This window comes from Leptonychotes weddellii, chromosome X (assembly GCF_054177405.1).
Source record: "Leptonychotes weddellii isolate Sample4059 chromosome X, ASM5417740v2, whole genome shotgun sequence".
Taxonomy (NCBI): domain Eukaryota; kingdom Metazoa; phylum Chordata; class Mammalia; order Carnivora; family Phocidae; genus Leptonychotes; species Leptonychotes weddellii.
Window position 1 is genome coordinate 39,048,962 of NC_138385.1, and position 22,888 is coordinate 39,071,849.

Consider the following 22,888-nt stretch of genomic DNA (forward strand, 5'->3'; position numbering starts at 1 on the left):
CAGTAAATTGACTACTGGCCTCCTACTGAGGGGCTGAAAGTAAACTGAGCGAGTCAACAGCTTTACCAAAGGGCTCAATTAACAAAGGGTCCTTCCAGGCTATTCATAGCCAGTCTTGAAAGGCAAAGACTTCCTGGAGGAGAGGACCTGCTGAGCTACCTCTCAGACCGAATCACCATGAATCCCCCGATGCTACCTTATTTGAACCTAAACCTAGAGTGGCCTACTTCTACTGAGGAAAGGGACCAGAGGTCACCAGGGTCAGTAGCAAAGACCCATGATAAATTTTTCTCCTAGCTTTTTAGATTTTAGAAAGATTTTTTTTTTTTATTGATCAGAGCATCACTGCATGTCTCTCTATGTTGGAATGAAGCAGTACGTTTTTAAAGGACATACTACTACTACTTTTATTCACTGAGTCAGCTCAATGTGTTCGAGCCTTTTGTGTTTTTTCCTTTTTATGTCTCATTAGAAGGCCACACATGATGCCCCACAGAGCCACATACAGCTTTGGGCCACACGTTGATCTCCCCTACTCCAGGTTCTGTTCTCTTTGCTTTTGCCTGCAATGTGAATCTTGCTTCTTCCCAACTTTGGACCCCTAAGAGAAAATTAGCCTCCTAGATAACAGCTGAGAAAATGAGTTTGGGGAAGGCAGGAAGGTGTTTAGCAGTTCATAGCTAAGAAGAAAGCAAAAGAGAGGAAGACCACCCACCTTTGCTCTCAGAACGAGGTTCCTCTAATTCCTCAAATGGGTGCTGGGACAGGAAGGCCTGAGCTGACTCCAGCACAGAGTAGATATAGGGGCCCCGAGACTTGACATCTTCCATAAAGGCCTATGAAGTTTAGCAACATGGTCAGCAGGGAAGTAAAATCTTTCAATTGCTTTAAATTCCACTCTGCAATTGACAACCTTTCTTCTCTTCGGTGCAACTTGATCCTTAAGCATTATCATGTATCTTCGGGCTACCCAGACAGAAAGGGGTGCAGTCCTCCCTATAGCCAGAAGAATGACTCTGACACTGGAATGTCTATTTAGTATGAAATGGGTCTGTTTATGCCACAAGGTAGAGAGAAATGTGGACATTTGGGGTGGGAATCTTGGTTCTCTGGAAGACCCAGAAAGTCCCCTGTAAGGGGCTTAGAGAAATCAAAACCAGATAAGCAGGATTTATATTATAATTTTTTAAAGATTTTATTTATTTGTTTGACAGAGAGAGAGAGCACAAGCAGAGAGGCAGAGGGAGAGGGAGAAGCAGACTCCCCGTTGAGCAGGGAGCCCGACATGGGGCTCAATCCCAGGACCCCAGGATCATGACCTGAGCTGAAGGCAGATACTTAACCGACTGAGCCACCCAGGCGCCCCTATATTATAATTTTAATTAATTTTTTTTGAAATACAGAGAAGAGTACACAAATCAAAAGCGTACAGCTTGGGGAATTTCCATAAACTGCTTCCATATCTGTAATCAGTACTGAGATCAAGAAACAGAACTCTACCAGCATCCCAGAAGGCACACTCAATGACCCCTTCTGGCCACTATCTCATCCTTCCCCTTTAGGTAACCACTGTCCTGACTTGTAATACCACTGATTAGTTTGGTCCTTTTTGAAATTCATATAAATGGTATTATACATTACAGTACTCTTTTTGTATCTGTTTTTTTTCACTAAACATACTTTGTTTTTTTAAAGATTTTATTTATTTATTTGACAGAGAGAGACACAGCGAGAGAGGGAACACAAGCAAGGGGAGTGGGAAAGGGAGAAGCAGGCTTCCCGCGGAGCAGGGAGCCCGATGCGGGGCTCGATCCCAGGACCCCGGGATCATGACCTGAGCCGAAGGCAGACGCTTAATGACTGAGCCACCCAGGCGCCCCTAAACATACTGTTTTTAAGAGTCATCTATGCTGTGGCATGGAGTTATAGTTTATTTTCTTGCTGTACTGTATTCCGTTCTGTATCCACCTTTTAAATTGAGATATAATCGAATATACGATTGTATAAATTTAAGGTATACAACATATTGATTTGATACATTTCTATTGCAATATGGTTGCCATTGTCCCCTTAGCTACACCTCTGTTGTATCACGTAAGTATTTCTTCTAGTGCATTCTGTATTCATTCTTAAGAAATATCTGTTGCTAGTTTCTGATTATAAGAGGTAATATATGTCACAGAAATCTTAGAAATTTCAGAAAAGTATGAAGAAGAAAATTAAAAAGAACTCTAATTTCATCACCTAGCATTAATCATTGTGAACTTTTTGATATAGTTCCTTCTTATGTTTTTGTATATGTGTATACGTGCACACACATCTATGTAGATTTTTGTACCATTGAGATCCACCTGGATATAGCTCTGTATCCTATGTTTATGTTTTTTTCACTTAACATTATAGTATGCTCATTTTCCCACATTCCCACTGAAAATCAGGGCAGGATTTTAAAGGGAGGCCAATTTCTGACGAAAGGGCTAAGGAGAAAAGGTTTGACTTACTCTGGTGGATTTTTATCCAAAAACCAGTAAAACTGGATCCAGCCTTCTGTTACTTCAGGTGTCTAAGCAGAGGCTAGGTGCCCATCTGTCAGAATCCGGCAAAAAAGATCCCTTCCCAGCTGAGAGGCTACACACGGCAGCCTCCGTAACTCAAACCTACCGCATGTGTCTCCTTCTCCTGTTGCACCAGGGCCACGTCCCCTTGCAAGGGCAGCTGAGCTGACAATTCTTCATCTTTTTGGCTGAGCCAGTCAATAATCTCTTGGAGAGGGAGCTGAAGCTTTCCACTGTGGTCTGAGAAGGCCTCTAGGCGAGCGCTGCACACAAGGCGTAAGACCAGTGATTTTCAATCTTCTTTTTTTTTTAAGTGGCAAAACATCTTTTCCCCCAAATACTTACGTGTTACTTTAATGCATAAAACAGATTAAAGAGGAGCTGCTCTGGTTGAAGTGGGAGGAGGCCCAGAGCCCTCCCTCCTCCTCACCCACAGAGGTTCCCAAGGCACCTTCACATGGAGTGCAGTACTAAAAACCAATGGGTAGGTCCATGAGCGGGAAGCATCAGTTAATTCAGTTGCATGCCCAGCATCAGGCTGGGAAGGGGAGGAAACTGAGCAAGGGCATTAGGGGAGACAGCTGTCTGGTTGCCGTCTTGCCTTGGAGGAACTCAAATCATGCCAAATTACTCACCAACAGAGGCTTCTCAGAGCCTGCCCTCTGAGCAGAAAAGGATACAGTAAGTAGAAAGGCTAAGTCAGGTGACTGAATGCGGGCACTCACATGTGTGAGGACGCACACAAATACACGCAGCCCAAGGGTCCCAAAAGATGACAGCACCATGGGCTAGAGATTTGACATATGGAAGGAGAAAAATGCGCACACTATAATCATCTCAGTATGCCTCCCTCCACAAATGAAACGTGAGCTGAGGACCAAGCGGTAGGAAGCTGGAGGCCAGCCTAGGTACAGCCATCAAGCCCATTCCCCGTAGCTGACAATAATAACTATTCATTGCCTCCCTACTACCTGGGCTAAGCCCTTACCTAAATGATTGCTTCCACTAATTCTCAGAGCAGCAACCTTATGAAGTAGGGAGGTTAAGTAATTGGCCCAAGGTCACACAGTTAAATAACCGGTAGAGCTATGATTTGAACTCCGGTTTATTTACTCCAGAGCCTGCATTCTTTCAACTTCTCTATGCCACCTCATTCCAGCCAAAGCCTACCAACAGGCAGGAGTTTGGGCTTTGATAATAGGGAGTGGAGAGGAAAAGTGTGAGGGGTAGGTTATGTAGAAGGGTAGGGAGAAGAGGGACAACTGATATAGGAATCGCTTTCATGCTCTTACTGATTTGCCCTCAGTTTGGGGAGGAATAGGTGGGCTGATAACCAATGGATGGGAGTAGAAGGCATAAAAGGACAGGAAAGAGAGCAGATAAGATCTACTGAGATGGAGGGCAATTACGAGAGGAAGAGGAGGAGGGAGTAGTCATAACCTTCATTTATACATCAGTGCTTTTAAGTTCAGAAAGCATTTTCCTATCTTATAAGAATCCTCACAACAGCACTGTGAGGTAGTTAGGACAGTTCCTTCACTTGTTTTTTTTCTTAAAAAAAAAAAAAGAAAACAAAAGTGAAATTCAGATAGCTCAAACCATGTATCCAAGGTGACACAACTACTTAAAATCCAAGGCTCAAATCTAAGTCTCCTGACTTCCGACCCAGGGTCCTTTCCAAAGTCCAGAGAAGGAAAGGGAGAAGTGGATGATGAGGCTGACGAGAGGGTGACACACAGGCTGAGAGGAGAATGACAAGTTGCAGCAGCAAAAGGAGCCCAACACTGTCCCAGCCAATTGCCTAAGGCTCCTGTTTCTAGGGGCCAGGCCTTACCGGAGATTGTGAGACTTCTTTTTGATTTCATTCCAACACAGATTCATGGCTGGTGGTTCTAAGGGTCCAGCGGCACCAACAGACCCGTTGAAGAGCTTTGGGCTTAGGCAGGAACCCCCAGCACCATCCTGAGGAGGCGCAGGGGCGGTAGCAGCAGCTCTAACCTGGACAGAAACACAGACATCCTGCGATCCCCGGAGTGTGTCACACCGTGGTCTGCTCCAAGCCAAGGACGGGACAAATGTGAACAGGGGGAGAGAAAGGCTTGTCCCAGGGTGTGTTGGGGGGGGCAAGGTGAGATAAAGGAAGACTCTGTGGCTCTGTTCATTGCAAAGTCTTCTCTTGGCCCAGGTCAGTGACTTTGAACTGCTCACTATTATCATTATTACTGTAAGTTCTGCCAAGACTACTTACTGCCCGGATGGGATTCTGGAAGTACTTGCTTTAGATAAGAGCTGCTCAGAATAGCCCAAACACTGGCAACCACAGCATTCAAGGTAAGCCGTAGGGTCATGCTTCAGTGTCCCACAGTTTACCCAACCTGCTAGAAAAGAAAGCTGATGGGCTGCCTCAGAGATTCAGGGAGACAGAGAGCAGACCAGCCAGAGAGAGCTACTGGTAATAGATGTCCGACTTCCCAAATGAATCTAGGCCTTCCTTGGTGTTCCCTCTCCCTCTTCCCCACCTACATTTTCCACCAGTTAGGAAGCCTAGAAATAGTCCTGAAGAGCACTGTTCATCTTCCATGGGTGGAGAAAGAGCTAAAGCCACATTTTTGATCCTGATCTCCAAAGGACTCTGAACGGAGTCAGCAGCTAAAAGGACCAGCCATAGAGTCTGCCAAAGGCTCGCCTTGTGCCCTTAAGCTCAGAGCCTATCACTTGCTCGCCCTGCAGGGTATCATAAGGTTTAGGGGAATGAGGGTAGTGCCAAATAGCCCTTAAGAAGCTAGCTACCTCTAGCACAGTGCCAGGACTGCCCAGCCAGGGGCAGAGGGGGATAGAGGGAAGGAAAGTATGGGGGAGGAAATCTCAGCCTGTGCCACTCAATCCCAGCCTGGGGAAACTCACCTGCCCATCCGCCTATCTACCTGCTTGCCTTTTGCAGAGAGAACATGGTTCTGGGGGTGGCTGAGACTCTTCTAGTCTCCCTGTCCCCCAAAACCATACTTCCTTCCCACACAAGACCCTCCAGGCAATCTAGGAAACCAATCATCCCATTAAAACCACAGCTCACAGCCACATACTGAAAGGGAAGTGAGGGAGCAACCCAGCTCAAGGGCAAAGTTCTGAATTCAGTCACCCTGGGTCCCCATGAGCTGACCCTACCTGTGCTGCCTGGGGACTCCATTGCAGGATTCGGCAGCTCCATGATGATCCCTCAGCTCGTGTCCAGAATCAGTGTCTGGTGAGCCGCAGGCAGAGTCCTGACAGGCTCTAAGCAGGCTCTCTCAGGGGAGGCCAGCAGAGCTGAGCCAGGTCAGGAGGCGGGAGTTGTCACCCTGTTTGTTTACTGACCCCCCAGGAATCTGGAGGGGGCGGCTCTGTCAGGGCTCAGCCGGTGAATCAGAGCTTTGTCCCTGGGGAATTCCAGCTCGCTCCCAACTGGGCCCGCCACACCGGGGCCAGGAGGACCCTCCCAGGCTGGCAAGGATGGCGGGAGTGGGACTGGGCATTCCATGGTGCTGACGAGGGGCATGCACAGGGTAGTTTCTCTTGATCTGTTCTCCCTTTCCACGGAAGACACCAAGGACTCACTGCCTCCAGCCCCACCCCCACCCCGAGATAGAAGAAAAGATCAGCCCGCTTGGGTGACAAACCTCTGGTAAGCTATTTCCCCAAAGCCTGGCAGGAGGATGGGCTTGGAAATAAGCCTTGTCTTTAACTAAGTAAGTGTGTGCCCAGAGGCAGTGAGGAGTGGGTGTTGGCGCACCTGGGGACGGAGCCATGGGAAGGCAGGGTCAGGAAGTTGGACAGCAGAAGATTCGTCTAAGCCCACTGTGAAAACAAGGGGGTGCTCTGCCCTGCCTTTGAGAGGAAGAGCTGAGAGGAGGGAGAGTCATTTTCCACCCCCCAGACCTCTCCCTGTACTCTAAGGCTAGGGGGAAATAGATGGGTCTATGGGCATCCCCTTGGACCACTGCCAGGAAGGGAGAGGGCAGAATGGAACCCAGCAGCTCTGAGGATCCAGTGCCCTGCTTGTGCTGCCCTGGGCCACAGGGCTGAAGGGCAGGGCCCCTCCTGGAAGTGACCCCTCTTCTCTTTCTCCAGCAGACTTGCCTGGGGGAAAGGTTAACATTCCCTAGCTAGGCCCCCACCCCTCAGCCCTGAGGGAAAACACTTCGTTTTTACCAAAAAAGGGTTCTGTTCCCATCCTCATTTATCTCCCACAGAGTCTTCTGGGCTTTCCACAGTTCCACATTGTTTCCATGCTGAGGCCCACCTACAGGAATAGTTGGAGCAGCTGCCTGACCCTTTCTGGGGGTCTGGGGTGGAGCCATTCTGGGTGGATGGGGGATGGCAGGGGATGGCAGGCCAAGAGCAGGGAGGGGCTCTAGCTCCGGGTCACAGCTTTGCTTATGCTGGGATAATTGGGCTCAAGCCAGTCTCACAGAGTCCCCTAGACTGGGAATGCCCCAGAGCGCGAAATGGCTTCTTGTGACCCAGCAACAACCAAGTTTTCTTGTTTCTGAGAGAAGCGCCCACAATGAACTGGGCTCCACCCATATTAGGCTGTCATTCCCTTCAGACTTCTTAGTTTCCCAAATCCCCATTTGGCTCTCTTACTATACCCCCATCACCCTGTTCTCCCTTCCTAGTTCCCTCTTATATTCACAAGTCCCCTTAGCAGAGCCAGGCACACAATAGGCAACTGACGAATAACAACATTTTTCGTTCCCTACCACTGGCCTTCTACTTCTGGCTTTTGTGGCCAAGATGTTTGCTTCTCACCCCAATCCCCAGAGGGCTCTCTCCTGATCTCTTGAAACTTTAAGACAAAGTCGGGGCCATTGGGAAGGAAGAGAAGAAACTGAACAGTGGCAGAGGAGAGGGGTTGGTCTCACTATTCTCAATCACAAAATGAAGCCCTCAGGTCCCTCTGCCGAGGTGGTGAAGCTTGGAGAGGGGTGGATGATGTGCAGGGCAAGCGTTTTGGAAGGGCCCAGGCTTCTCCATCCCTTGACCCTATGTCAGTCCCACTCTGGGGAAGGGGTGGGTACACTGGGGGATGCTAAGCTGACACTGGCTTGAGAATATGTTAGAGGCAGCAATTTCTCTCTGGTTAGATGTGGGAAGACAGCTCAGGAAGACCTGGCTGTTATGCCTCTCCGGACCTTTCCCTCATTGTTCTCTGCAAAAATGGACTCCCCAGCACCAACATTCTCCATCCCTGCTGCCGTTCTCCCTCCCTTCCTCCTCCTTGTATATTCTGCTGCTGTCTGCACCCCCAGCAGTGACTCAGCACCACAGCGCATCTGTGAGATACTAGGAGACATAGTACTTTTTCACACCCTCATGGCCTCTGGACCCCAAAACATTGTAGAACAAGTCAAAACATGTTTATGCCTCCCCCTTGTCCAGTTAACTTCCCGTGGACCTCCCTCATTGTCAGGAAAGGGGGCTATCTTCTTGGGATTACTGCCTCTCATACATCCTCTACCCACCCACCAACATACATAGGCAGGAACACATAGCACCATCATTCTACTCCCAGGGAGGAGAGTGGAAAGGAGAGACAGGTACGAAGGTCAAGGGACTCGAAGTGGGGCTGAGCCGGGAGCTGTAAGACTAAAGACTTGAGAGGAAGAGCCAATGGAAGGAGAGAGAATATTCTGTAGGTGCAGAATATAAAGTATGCCATAAAGAAGCTAAGGCAAAGGAAGGTCCTGCCTTGTCCTAGGTCACACCCTGAAGGGTCCCTGTTCTGGGACCTCCCTTGGGAGGTTAACATGGAACTAGTCCCCCTCAGCCATGGGGGCCCTGCCCAGCCCAACACATTTCCTTGCCCTATGCCCCCTATAAAAGGCTTCATGAGTGATAAGGGATGAGCCAGAAAGAGGTCCCATGCCCTCCAAAGGGTTTCATCTATATAGAGAGTGCTCCAGAGCCTTAGGAAGCATGGACACCCACAAGAACACACACAGATCCTGTGTCCACTCTTTCTCCACAGGACTTTGTCTTGCTCTCAGCCTCTTACCTGAGGCTGGGGGCAGGTGCTTCGGAGGCTGCTGCTGTGATGGAACTGGTCAGCTGCCCGCCATTCATGACATCGTGGGAGGGTATAAGGGCATCCCTGCATGACCATAGGTTGCATCAGAACCAAGGCTCATGTGGGGTGAGAATGGGCAGTGCACCGACTGTTGACCATAAGCACCTGGAAAAGTAACAAGGAGAGATTCAGAGTCAAGACCCAGAAAAGGCCTACGAGCCCAACACTTACCCAACGGTGCCTTGACAGGTTATGTAAATAAGTATTCAAAGCTTACTGGTCTACCCAGTAGTTTTTTTCCCAGGCCGCCATGTACCATAAGGGACTTTATTTAATTATTGACCAAAGAAGTATTTATTATTTATCTATTGTGCTTTGTGCTAGAGACACCAAAATGATTTGCTGTCTGAGATCTCACAGCCTAGAGAAGAGGGTGGGGGAGATCAGGGTGAGGGGAGGCAGTCATATAAGCCCATAACTATAATAAAATGCTTATGTGGCAAGTGTTAAAATCGATATTTGACCAGAAGGCTAGGGGAGCACAGACAGAGGAACAGCTAACTCTGAGAATGTGCAAAGATTTCAGAGAGATGGCATTTGAGATGAGTCTCAAAGGACAAGTAGATGTTTGCCTATGCAGAGAAGGGGAAAAAGGGAGAAGGGTGTTCCCAGAAAAGGAACCCACCTATGCAAAAGTGGACGTCACCCAAAAAAGCATAGCGTGTTCAGAGCACAGTAAGTGCCACGTGGCTAGAGTTTAGGAGGCACAGAGTTGAAAAAGACATGGTGCCTGCCCCCGAGGAGTTCACATATAGAAAGAATAGACATGGGAAAAGTCAAGCCATGAAGTGCTACTTGCATTAATAATAGAAGTATTTATGGGATGGAGTGAAGGGATAGATGAGGTGAGTTCTACCTGCTCATATCAGGAAAAGTCTCCCTAGACCATAGCAGGAAAAGAGAAAACACCTTAATGTATAAATTTCATAAATATGAATTTAAATGAATAAAACTTTAAGTAAGATTTATATAAACCTTAAAATTCACATAGCAGCACACGATATTTTGTTTATTGTGGGTGTGTATAAGAAGAAGAAGATAGCAGGAAGGGAAGAATGAAGGGGGGGAAATCGGAGGGGGAGCCAAACCATGAGAGAGGATGGACTCTGAGAAACAAACTGAGGGTTCTAGAGGGGAGGCGGTTGGGGGGATGGGTTAGCCTGGTGATGGGTATTAAAGAGGGCATGTACTGCATGGAGCACTGGGTGTTATATGCAAACAATGAATCACGGAACACTACAAAAACTAATTATGTGGGCACCTGGGTGGCTCGGTTAAGCGACTGCCTTCGGCTCAGATCATGATCCTGGAGTCCCGCATCGGGCTCCCTGCTCAGCAGGGAGTCTGCTTCTCCCTCTGACCCTCCCCCCTCTCATGCTCTCTCTATCTCATTCTTTCTCTCAAATAAATAAATTTTAAAAAATCTTAAAAAAAAAAAATAATAATGGTAATAATAATAATTCCAAACAGCACAAAATGAAATGTATGGCATGGGAAGCAGTAGATGAGGCTGGCCGTGGCCAGATCGGGTCATGCCTTGAATGATAAGCAGAGAATTCTGGGCTTTATTTCGTAGACAATAGGGAGGCACTGAAGATTTTAAGCAGAAAGGTGACTCGACCAGATTTGCCTTTCAGAAAGAGCCCTCTGGCTGCCTTGTGGAGTGATTCTCCCTGGGGAAGAACCCCTTGAGAAGCTGTTATAATTGGCAAGCAGTTGCAGTGAGGAGGGAGCAGAGAGCACGGCTTATGAGATACTTACTGAAGAGGTAAAATACCAATGGAGCTCGGTGATCAATTGAATGTGAAGGGTGAAGGAGGTGGAGGAGTGAAAAGTTTCTAATTTGGGAGCTGGGTGCATGATGTTGCCAACAGCAAGAGAGGGAAGACAGGGGAAGGAGCAAATTTGGTGTGGTAGGGGGTGAGGGCAGTGTGCCATAGTAAGCTATGCTTGAGACACATTCAGCTTTGGATGAGCTGAGAAAAGGAAGACATGAGTGAAAAAGTTAGATGTACAAATCAGTCAACAGTTTAGTGGATGTACACAAGTGGGATGAGAATGAGTAACAAAGACAATGCTTGCAAATGTTAAAAGTGGTATCTTTTAGTGTTGGGCATGCAAACCCTGATCCAAAGAGTAGGGAGTGTGAGCATCTTTGACTCCTGATGTTGATGATTAAAGAGCCACCATTTTTCGTCTCTATTTCAGTGGTTCCCAACAGTTTAGGTGTAAGGGCCCCTTAAGATTAAAAAAAAAAAAAAGAATCGCACTTCACCCACTCATACCTACAATAGTAGCTGTACTTTCAGTACTTACAGAGCGAGAAAAAGCACTTAAACATTTAAAGATCTGTGGATTTCTTGCACTGAGTGCCCTTCCATCCTCCTCAGGGGTCCTTGGTTCAAGACTGGGGACAGCTACAGATCATAAAGATGCAAGAGTTTATGGTCTGAAGGACACTTTCTTGTACTCAAAGTCTCAAGAGATTACACAGCTACATAGCTCCTCATGCCCAAAGAGATTCTCCAAAGAATGGCTGACACCAACATAAAATAATTAGTAATTCAGATAAAAACCAAGGTATCAAGGTATCACTCTAGGTGTGTTATAAGCGTGAAGGCTACAAAAGGCTTGCCTTCAGACCTCTTTTTATATTAACATTTTTATTTTTGCTGATTACACAAGTCATGCATGTTCTTTATAGAAAAACTGGAAAACCCAAAAAAATCATAAGGATGAAAATTAAAATTACCTATAATACTACCACCCAGAAATAGCTACTACTAATAGGTGTGAAGCCTTGCAGTAGTTTTTCTATGAAAAAAATATATGTCCATACATCTCCAATTGTCATCCTATGATATATATCATTTTGTATTGTGATTTTTTCACTTGCCATTTATATCATGATCATTTTAGAATGTCACTAACTATTCCTCTAAAACCTGATTTCTAATGGCTGTAACTGTGATAGAGCACTACGGTCGAGGCCATGGGCTCTAGCATCACACAGACCTAGAGCCAGACCCACACTCTTCATCCTAATAGCAGTATGGCCTGGGATGAGTTAATCTCTCTGAGCTTCAGTGTTCTCATCTGCAAAATGGAGATGACAATGATACTGCCTTCAAAGAATTATTCTAATTATTAAAATTAATAATGAGTTTCAACAACTTAGCATAGCGTCTGGCAATAGTATACTGCTCAATAAATGTTAGCTGGAATCATTGTTGTATACCACTCAGCTGAATGGATATACCATAGTTTTAATGAGTAGACATACGTCACACTGCAATGAACAGCCTTGTGCATATCTGTGATTCTTTTCTTATGATAATTTCCTAGAAGGGAGAATTCCTGGACCAAAGGGTATGAACCAATTTCAGGCTTGTGATGCATACTTCTAAATTGCCCTAGAAAAAATAGTTAGATCACTTTATACTAACACCAGCAATGTATGAGAGTGCCAGTTTCCCAACACACTTGCCAACAGTGAGTATTCTTATTTTTATTTTTTAAGATTGTATTTATTTACTTGACAGAGAGAGACACAGCGAGAGAGCGAACACAAGCAGGGGGAGTGGGAGAGGGAGAAGCAGGCTTCCCGCGGAACAGGGAGCCCAATGCGGGGCTCGGTCCCAGGACCCCAGGATCATGACCTGAGCTGAAGGCAGACGCCCAATGACTGAGCCACCCAGGTGCCCCGAATACAGTGAGTATTCTTATTTTTAAAATATCTTTGCCAATTTTATAAGAGAAGATGGCATCTTGAGGAGTTCTCTGTATTTTTTAATTACTAAAGATGCTTAACCCTACATTTTTAGTGACCAGTTGTGTTTCTTCTTTCATGAACTATCTCTTTGTCTCTTCCAAGGTTCACCTCTCTACAAATTATAACTTTCTTCCTTCTTATTCCTCTACTGACCTGATGTCAGGTTGATGCTTCACAAAACAAAAATAAAGCAAACAGGAGTCAGAGAATTCAGATCTTCTCATCCCAGTGCAGGCAGAGAAGGCATAAACCCCTTCTGGTCCTACCTTGATTATCCTCTGCTGTTTTCAGGCTTTGCCACTGACTGTGACGTCAAGTCATTTCACCTCTCTAGACCTTGGTTTGCTAGCCTGTAAAACGTTAATGTGTAAGAGTTGTCAAACATCAGAATACTAGTATTCCCTGTGTTTGTAGAGCCTGCCGTATTGTCTTTCTTGGTCCTCCGTGCAACCTGGTAAGGTTTGGCCCAGCCAGAATTATGATCCTGTTTGAGAGAAGAAGATGCTGAGACACAAGTGAGCCGGGCCTCCTGACCCCTGGCCAGTGCCCTTTTTTCTACAAAAGCATTCTTCCTTCTGCCTATTTATCTCCATGATGTCCCACATTACCACCTGTACATACTGATTCTCTTCCTCTCCCCCCCCGCCCCCTGCTGAGCAGGAGCCTGATGCGGGGCTCGATCCCAGGACCCTGGGACTGTGACCTGAGCCAAAGGCAGACGCTTAACTACTGAGCCACCCAGGCACCCCCCGATTCTCTCCCTATCCTTCCTTTTAATTTGCAGAGGCTGGGAGGAATTGGAGATGAATCTCAGTCCCCAGATGGCCAAGTGTAGGAGATAAGACATATTTTTAAGAAGTATAACTTAAGAGAAAAGATGATTCATACCTTATGTGGGACACAGAAACCATGCCATGAGAGGTCACAGAGGAGGAAGTGTTCATCTTAAATTGGAGGGATTTAGGATGTATTTATGGAAGAGATCCTTTTGAGCTAAGGTGAGAGAGAAGATTTGTACACATGGAGTAGTGCGAAGGATGCTTTCGGGGTGGAGCTAGCTCTTTGGTGCCCTCCCCCAGGGATCCTGCTCGATACCAAGCTGTGGCTTTTTGCTACTAGGAATGTTCTTCCTGGTTTTCAAAGCCACACACAGGCCCTTCCAGAAAGATTCAGTGGGGGAGACATTATTTCTCTTAGGCAGAGATAGAAGCTTTAAAAACATTTGGGAAATACCAGGATTCTAACATGAAAGCAAAATTATTGGCTATTGGAGGACAAGGTCTATATCTGATATTTATTTCTATCTCACGTATTTTTTTTAAGATGGTGGCAAGTACACAGCAGGCACTTGGTGAATGTTTCCTGACTTGATTTATGGAATTGAACTCCAACTAGGTCAGTGTACAGGTCCTCAACTTTGTAGGTACAAAACCCAGAAGGCATGAAGAAAAACACTTTGGATACATGTCTTTATTTGCATTTGTGTAAAGTGATGTATGCAGAATGTTAGCATTTGAAGCAAGCCTTGAAACGGCAAAAAAAAAAAAAATTGTAAACAACCTAAATTTCCATTACTAGGGGACTAGTTAAATAAATACTGGTATAGGGGCACCTGGGTGGCTCAGTCGTTGAGCGTCTGCCTTCGGCTCAGGTCATGATCCCAGGGTCCTGGGATCGAGCCCCGCATCGGGCTCCCTGCTCAGCGGAAGCCTGCTTCTCCCTCTCCCACTCCCCCTGCTTGTGTTCCCTCTCTCGCTGTCTCTCTTTCTCTGTGTCAAATAAATAAATAAAATCTTTTCTAAATAAATAAATAAATACTGGTATATCCATACAATGGAATTCTATACAGAGGTTAAAAACGTAATTAAGAACACTTTATGTATCTCTTAGGACATAATTTTAAGTAAAAAGAAAAGAAGAAAAAATAAGGTGGTTAGTTTACATTTGTGTAAAACCAAAAGGAAAGTATGTGCTTATCGATGCAAAACAATTACATGGGATAAAATAAAAGCATACAAAAGAATCTGTTAATATTGATTGGCTTTGGAGAAGGGAGCCAAGTGACTACCAGACAGAGGTGGGAGAATTCCCTCCATTCTTTTGGGATTTTCTCTCTTTAAAACTGAGAAATATAATACACTTAACAAAGAGTGCGTAAAACAGATGTGTAAAATATACTGAAATATCATAAAGCAAATTCCCACATAGTCACTGCTGGGGTTGAAAAATAGAATCATTACCCACACCCACAAAAGCCCTGTGCCACCCACAAGAGATGCAGTTTTTACTGAATATCCTTTTGTACCCTGTCAATATATTAGCTCTTTAACAGGCACTTCCTCCCTTCCTTCCCACTCCTCACTAACATGCCGTGGACGTCTTCAGCAGTTTTCTGTAAAAATTAGTGCAGCGGCTTTTCCACCACCAAATAAATAATAACAGTTAAAACTTATTGTATCCCAGGCTTTTCATCATTAATCAGTCTATATAATCAAGTCACATAATCTTCACGACAACCCCATGAAGGGGTTGCTGTTGTCTTCATGGTGAGGATAGGAACACAGCGGAACAGAGGCAGTAAGTAACCGGTTCAAAGTGATATTGTGAATTATGGGGTGAGGAGCTGGGATTTGTATCCGGGGCAGATGTGTCCCAGAACACAAGTTCTTCACTGTTTACACTATTCCGCCTCTGGAACTTCTAGAACCCAGGCCCTGAGGCACTGTAGTCACTGACCCCTAGCAAGCAGAGATTTTTTTTTTTGGCTATGGGCTACCAGGGGGGAGCCCAAGCACTTGACTCAGTCATGCCGCACCCAGGCAAAGGCACAAGCAATTAAGAGGATGCAGTGAGTCTGGAGGTCTGGGGGGATCACCCAGCTGGCAAACCCTACATTTCAATGACTTTCCTAGGACATCCGAGAAGTAAAATTCTGGTCAACTCTCCTAGTCTCACCTCTGAGCTCCTCCCGTGCCTTTAGAAGTCAGTAGATATATATATATTTTTTAATGAACGAATAAAGTCTACCTAGAAACTAGAGAAGTCTAGGCACCTATCCTACAGAAATACTTGCAGAAATGGATGAGGATATCTGCTGCAGTATTGTTTGCAGTCGCAAAACTCTGCAATCAACTCAAGTGGTCTTTACCAGGGGACCGGATAAGTGGGCTACTGTCAAGAGACGCGGCACAGTGTGACAGTTAGGGATGTGGGCTCTGAGCCAGGACACCCAGGTTTGCATCCTGGCTCCACTACTTATCAGCACAGGTTTGGACAAGCCCCCCGACCTTACTGGGCGTCAGTCCCTGCATCCGTAAACCAGGGATAATGAAAAGACCTACCTCATAGCCTGGTTGCAAGGAGCTCATTCATGGTTTCTGACGTCTAGTAAGTACTCACATCTTACCTATTACTACAGCCACTCATGAGATGAAATATTATGTAGCTGTTAAAAAGAGGTAGATCAGGCGCCTGGGTGGCTCAGTCGGTTAAGCATCTGCCTTCGGCTCAGGTCATGATCCCAGGGTCCTGGGATCGAGCCCCACGTCGGGCTCCCTGCTCAGTGGGGAGTCTGCTTCTCCCTTTCCCTCTGCCTCTCCCTCTGCTTGTGCTCTCTTTGTCTCTCTCTCTCAAATGAATAGTAAAATCTCTAAAAAAGAAAGGTAGATCTATATACACTGACGTGAACAGATATTGAAGATATATATTTTAGATAAAAGAAAACAAGTTCAGAATAATATGTCTGAGAGAACATCAATTATGCAAAAAGCTTTTGAAAAAAATCTACATGTGCATATGCATAGAAAGAAAGCCTGCAAGGAGACACAAAACCGCTCAGCAACATTATTTCTGGGGAGTTGTGTGAGGGGGATTCTCCCTTTGACTTTTTTTTTTTTTAAAGATTTTATTTATTTATTTGAAGAGAGAGACACAGCGAGAGAGGGAACACAAGCAGGGGGAGTGGCAGAGGGAGAAGCAGGCTTCCCGCCGAGCAGGGAGCCTGATGCGGGGCTCGATCCCAGGACCCTGGGACAACGACCTGAGCCGAAGGCAGATGCCTAACGGCTGAGCCACCCAGGCGCCCCTCTCCCTTTGACTTTATACACTTTGTGTATGTGTATATATATATATGTGTGTGTGTGTGTGTGTATACACAAACATATGTATACATATATACATACACATACATTTATATGTATGTATTTTATAACAAGCATTTATTATTCTTGGGAGAAAAATAAATAAATAGGGAAGACTTTTAAATCATGAGAGGCTTGGCAAAGAACAAGGCAGTGGGAAGAAGACCCCCCTCCCATGTGCTACAGATTCCTCTCTCCAATCCAAGGTAACACTGAATGATGGCACCCCCTCTCACAGCACTGCCTTTCTACCTGACAGCATGGCACTAAGAGAGAAGACACACATCTCATTGGTACTGAACCTTGTTATGTGTTCCTAAAATAATTCTGGCAAGGTAGCCAAAAACTGAGGTTCTGCTTCAGATGCTCTCCCTTAATGAATAAATCATGGGGACTCGGATTGTCAAACTGGAAGGGACCTTAAAGATTATCTAGACCAACCCCCTCATTTATTTTTTAAGATTTTATTTCTTTATTGGACAGAGAGATAGAGAGAGCCAGAGAGCACAAGCAGGGGGAATGGCAGAGGGAGAGGGAGAAGCAGGCTCCCTGGGAGCCCCGATGTGGGGCTCCATCCCAGGCCCCTGGGATTCTGACCTGAGTCCAAGGCAGACGCTTAACCGACTGAGCCACCCAGGCGCCCCCAACCCCCTCATTTACAAACAGAAAGAATGAAATGGGTTCCAGAAGTTAGTTGTCAAGCAATCTGGAGAAAAGAATCAGAGATGCATCCCCATGGGGAGCATTTTATTCTAAGGCCAATTAATGCAATACATCTGAAACCTCTATACACTGCTGGTGGGAGTATAAGTTAGTAAACCATTTTGGACAGCAATCTGACAATATCTCCCAAAGGTGAAGATTCTCATACCCTGTGATGGAACGATTCCTTTCTAGATATATACGCAAAAGCAACAGTCACCTAAGAGTATCTATAAAAGACTGATCATAATAGCCCTAACTGTGAGCCAAAAACTGGAAACAGCCTAAATGTCCATAAACAGCAGAATGGATAAATAAATCATGGCATATTCATTAAATGGAATGCTATACAATGGCGAAAAAAATAAGTGACCTAGAGTCACATGTCACAACATGGATGATTCACAAATATAACAGTGAATTTTAAAAAATTGGACCAGAATATATCCCACTGATATAAATTTTTTTTATTCTTATGTTAATCCCCATACATGACATCATTAGTTTTAGATGAAGTGTTCCATGATTCATTGTTTGTGCATAGCACCCAGTGCTCCATGCAGAATGTGCCCTCCTCAATACCCAACACCAGGCTAACCCATCCTCCCACCCCCCTCCCCTCTAGAACCCTCAGTTTGTTTTTCAGAGTCCATCGTCTCTCATGGTTCGTCTACCCCTCCGATTTCCCCCGCTTCATCCATTGATATAAATTTTTAAAGCACACAAAGAAGTGGTATATGCTGTTTAAAGACACATACGTATGTAGTAAAAGTATAAATAAGTGCATGAGAATCATAAACACCAAATCCAGGAGAGTGGTTACTTCGGAGGGAGGTGGGGGGGGAGGGAGTTTTAATCATAGAAGGGTAGACAGAGGGTTTCAAGTCTACTGGTGATGTTTTTTTCTTAATCTGGATGGTGGGTATTTGGATTCTTATTATGTCATTCTTTGTATCTTTTTGAGCATAGAAAAAATTTTCACAGCACACTGGTTGAAAGAATGCAACAAATCTCATGGTGAAAAGAATCCACACTTTTGGGATGTAACAAAATACCAAAAGAAATGTGTAAGATCCCAATGCTGCCCTCCAAATGACAGGAAGATTCCTTAAACCTGTTTCATTTTCCTGGTACTAGTTTCACAGGAGGGAACCTGCCGGAGAAGCAGCAGTAGACTGAGAATCAGGAGATGAGGGTTCCACTCTCTCGGATACTCATCAGCTTTGGAAAGGAGAACAATTTGATTAGTCTGTCAATTTTTCTTGCATTTAAAAAGACAGTATTGGACCAGATTATCTGCTAAGTTTTTTTCCACGTGACAATTTCTCCCAGGTTTTTTTGGTTCTGGGTTTTTGAGCAGCAAGTCCCAAAACTGTGTCTGCTAAAGTGTTTTCCATGTAGAAAAGCGTTCCCTGGTCAAATCCATTTGGGATCTACTGGGTTAAACAAAAGTAAACGGATTTACTTATGGCAGTCCAGCTCAGAGCCTTTTAATATGCTTATATATACATTGTGACTCTCTTAAGAGGAGAATTTGGTTTTGAAGCATTTTCAAAAACAAAAGAAATGCACCCCCACACTACCAGCACCACCACTCCTTATTTTAAAAACAGAATCTATTAACATTCTCTCAGAACAGTGTTCTGTGAGACATCAGCGTGCTCAGTGCTGTCCAAGAAGGAATTTGTCTCACTTGCTATTTCAGTTGCGGACGTGGGGTTAGAATCCCTTATAAGGGAGGAATGTCATCTCACTGTATAGCTCCCCATAGAATGGGTTTCTTCTGAGTGTCCCTAGCCAGTTGAGAAGGATTATCTGCTTGGGCTTCATGAGTGACAGCCCCTCCTATCTGGCTCTGTGGCAGACTGAACATCAGAAACTTCTGGGGATCTATACTTAGAAGTGCTGCATCGCAAATACACTCTCTAATTCTGGCTCTTGGGCCTCTGTTAAATTTGCTGCTTCAAGCCATACTTCCTCCTCTGGGTGATTTTGGAACCGAAGGGTGCTCTGGCGCAGAGCTCCAGAGATACTTGGCAGGAGAGCAGAGTGCCTGGGGGAACAACTTTCCATGTGTCTTCTCCCCCACCCCCTGCAAGAGTTTGCAGGAAGCAGGACTGCAAGCAAGATGAGGACCCAGCCAGGAAAAGAGGGACTCTGTCTTCTTTCAGGGACACGACACTTATCACTTTCACTCACAGCACCTCCTTTTCAGGGAGGGTTTCCTTAGAAGGCTCCCAAGTTCTTTGGAACCATATCCCACAGGGCCTCTTAAAAGGTGATGTACCTGAGTGCCTTTAGTCTAGAAACAAGGATTCCTTTGGAGAAGTCAGGAACTCAGGTGAACTAGACCTAGAGCCTTTTAAAGGCTTTCGGTTCTTTTGAACGATCCAAAAGAAAACAGAAAAGTCCGTTCTCTTGCATTCGGCATGCACCGTGCTCTCGATGGAAATGGGCGGCAGCTGCTGTCTCGATTCCACCCCGCCCCAGGCCAGCCCAGCTACCTGCTTGTCCCCAACGCCCAGAGGCCTAGCCCTGCCTGCCTACCAAAGGCGGGATAAACCGTAGCTACCCACAAAGTCTCGGGCCCGCTTCCCAGGCTGGGGCGTTGGGCCCAGTGCCAGGAAAGGTACGGAGCCCAGAAGGAGCAGGGTGCTTGATTCCAGGAGAGGTGAGCCCCATTGCACAGCACGCCAAGCTACACTTTCGGGAGTGCAGAGGTACCTCCTGATCGCATGGGGTAGGAAGGAAAGCAAGGGAAGAAGCAGAGGGCTTCAGGGAAGACGGATTGAACCAGGAAGCAAGGGCGGAGAGTAGGATGCGCTTTCAGCACCAGGCTCCTAAGGCAGAGCCCAGTCTACTCCTGCGTCCTGTGTGCGGACTAGACACTCATCTGCTCAGGAGACCTGCTCTGAGGTCCCACGTTTCCTCTCTCCTCCCTTTGCAGCCAGTGCTTTCCACACCCCTTCCCTTCCCTCCCGCCAGGAAATCCACCCTTGGACGAAAGGCATGTCATTGAGAACAAACACAAATGAACAAACAAACAAACAAGCAAGCAAACAAAGAAAGAAAGAATAGCCCTCTCCTCTCTAAGAAGCAAACTGTGGACCTTCCTCTTATTCATTAGTTGCTCACATTGGCTTGAGTTTCTGTTGTTCCTGGGCACCTTTTTGTCCGCCCCCCTCCCCCGGAGTCCAAGCAGTGGCCACTTCATCGTGGGCATTTGTTTTTAATGCAAGTTTCCCCCCAAAGGCACATGCAGGCAGCAGGTAGGGGGACACACACACACACACACAGACACGCGCACACACACACACACACACAGTACCTCCGGCGCGTCCCTTCCCTCAGTCCTTTCCCCTCAGCCAGCCGAATAAGGAGAAAGGGCAAGGCTGGGGCATCATCTCTCCGTGGCCTACCTTCGGATTCCGGCAGGTCTGAGGAGCAGGCTGTAACTGGCCGCCGGCAGGCCGGCGCGGGGCTGCCTCTGTGAATCAGCAAAGGAGTCCCTGAGACAGGGATGCCGCCAGCTGCTGGAGGCACACTCTCCCTCCGTCTCTCCCACCTTGCTGCCCTCTTCGCTGTCTCCCCCTCCCCCTCGGCTCTCAGAGCCGCTGGGTGTTGCTATGCAATCGCATCAGGACTAGCGGCGTTGCTCTGACCTCCAGCAAAGGTACCCTTGACTGGGTGAATGCAGAAAGCGCAAGGACAGTTTTGTGAAACTACCAGAGCCTCAGCGGCTCTCGCGGAGATTTCAGTTCATGAGAAGCAGAGGAGGAAAGCGGAAGAGGCTGAGAGGCAGAGGGGGAGATGGGGGGGGAGGCTTCCACTGGGGAGGAGGAGACAAAAGAGGCCCGGAGATCAATACGAGCTGCTGAGTGAGGAGCCTGGGCCCCAACTTCCCCAGATCTAGCCCAGAGCCAAAGCCAACTTCAGAGCCAGAAGCTGGCAGTGTCCCTCAGTAGCCAGTCCAGGATTCGGCTTCTGTGTTGGAGGTTGAAACACTCTGCTCTAGAATTGTCACTGGTACCCAAGGCACAGCCTTGGGCCAGGGCAGACCTCCAGTCATCCCCGAAGTTCTCGGCTCACCCCTGTTAGAGCTACGTGGAGGAAAAAACCTCCACGATGAAGGAAACAAAGTGGACCCTGAATGATTGGAGAGAATATATTTCCTCCATGCCTCACCTCAGCAACGACCCCCGTCATTCTCCCCGCTTCTGTCCACACCAGCCCCTTACTCCTCTATCACCCCTGTTGAAGAGAAGAGGGTATAAGCCCCAAACACCCTGAGAGAATTCAGAAGATCCACTCAATGGACAGAGGGGATTATATCCCTTTACAGAGTGCCTGGCACACAGTAGGTTACTTAATATTTGTTAAATGAGTAAATTGGGTGGATGCATGCATGGATGGATGGATGGATGGATGGATGGATGGATGGATGGATGGACGGATGGATGGATGGATTGAATAGCAGTCAAAAAGTCACCATCGCTAGGGGCGACTCGGTGGCTCAGTCGTTAAGTGTCTGACTTCAGCTCAGGTCATGATCTCAGGGTCCTGGGATCGAGCCCGTGTGGGGCCCCCTCTTCCTTGAGGGGCCTGCTTCTCCCTCTCCCTCTGCCCCCCGCCCTGCTTGTGTGCACACACACACTCTCTCTCCCTCTGTCAAATAAATAAATAATCTTTTAAAAAAAAAGTCACCATCCCCATCCTCCTACACGAACAAACATACTCATACGTAAAGCTCTAGCAGCTCCAGGCCAGGGAAAAGGATAAGAGAAGCATTCTTCTTTCCTCCTTCCACTTCTGAGAACAGGGTGCATGAAAGAAGAGAAACAGATTGGTTTGGGGGGGGGTTGGGGGTGTTGCTTAACTTCAGTGATTTGCATCTAAAAATTCTATAAGCTCTGATGGCACTGCAATGTAGATCAGAACATAAGACCTGGGGCTAGTGTTTACAGAGTGTCTACAGGGATTGAGAATTATTGTTGTTGTTGTTGTTGTTATTGAAAATCCTCAGCTAGGAAATAATTAGTGTGTAAGTTATGTGTGTGTTTTCTTTTGAGATGAGATTTTTAAAAACTTCAGCTGCTGTTTCCAGTACAAGTTTAACGATAAGGCCTAATCTCTATAAAACAAGCAAACAAAATGGGAACCAAATGCCCCCTCCCCGCCCCCCAGATAGGCTTTCAGAGCTGTTTGCCCTTCCTGCTTGGCCAAACCAGGAGCAGCCAGGCCTCCACGAAGGCCCAGAAAGGGCCTTTGATTTCTGAAGGAACTTTTGGAAGCACATCCAGCTTCTCAATCTACACACCCTCAACGGAGCATTTCTTAGCTCCGCAGCCTAGCCCGGGACTGGCCCTGAGTCCCAGCCCCAGGCTTAGCCCTGGCAGCTTGCAGGGCTTCTCAACACCATCCAGACCTAGGGCCCCAGGAGTCCTTTACAACTGACTTGGAATGACCTGGAAGGGAGAGTTGGCTCGAAGAACAACCGGAGGGAACAATCTGAGAAATTATTTGGGCTAGCACAGATGCAGAATGACCACAACAGACATACACCAAACCTTACTCACCCGGACTCACTACTCACCCTGGCACCAGCTCACCAGTAGGC

At 46.5% G+C, this 22,888-nt stretch overlaps 1 protein-coding gene across 4 annotated transcripts in view; it reads right to left on the minus strand.

Moving 5' to 3' along the window:
• Positions 1-21,255, minus strand: part of DRP2 (dystrophin related protein 2) — a 40,978-nt gene extending 19,723 nt beyond the window's left edge. Inside the window, exons 1-6 of one of the 4 annotated variants that reach the window (XM_081808526.1) lie at positions 20,691-21,255; positions 10,975-11,075; positions 8,587-8,763; positions 4,390-4,553; positions 2,662-2,818; positions 716-836 (exon numbers count right to left, since the gene is read on the minus strand). In XM_081808526.1, the coding sequence (XP_081664652.1) occupies positions 716-836; positions 2,662-2,818; positions 4,390-4,553; positions 8,587-8,703 (559 nt within the window). In that variant the 5' untranslated portion in view covers positions 8,704-8,763; positions 10,975-11,075; positions 20,691-21,255. Of the gene's footprint in view, positions 1-715; positions 837-2,661; positions 2,819-4,389; positions 4,554-8,586; positions 8,764-10,974; positions 11,076-20,690 lie in introns of those variants that run through there. The other 3 variants (XM_081808524.1, XM_081808525.1, XM_081808527.1) reach the window with 3 other exon arrangements.
• Between the last annotated feature and the right edge of the window lie 1,633 nt (positions 21,256-22,888).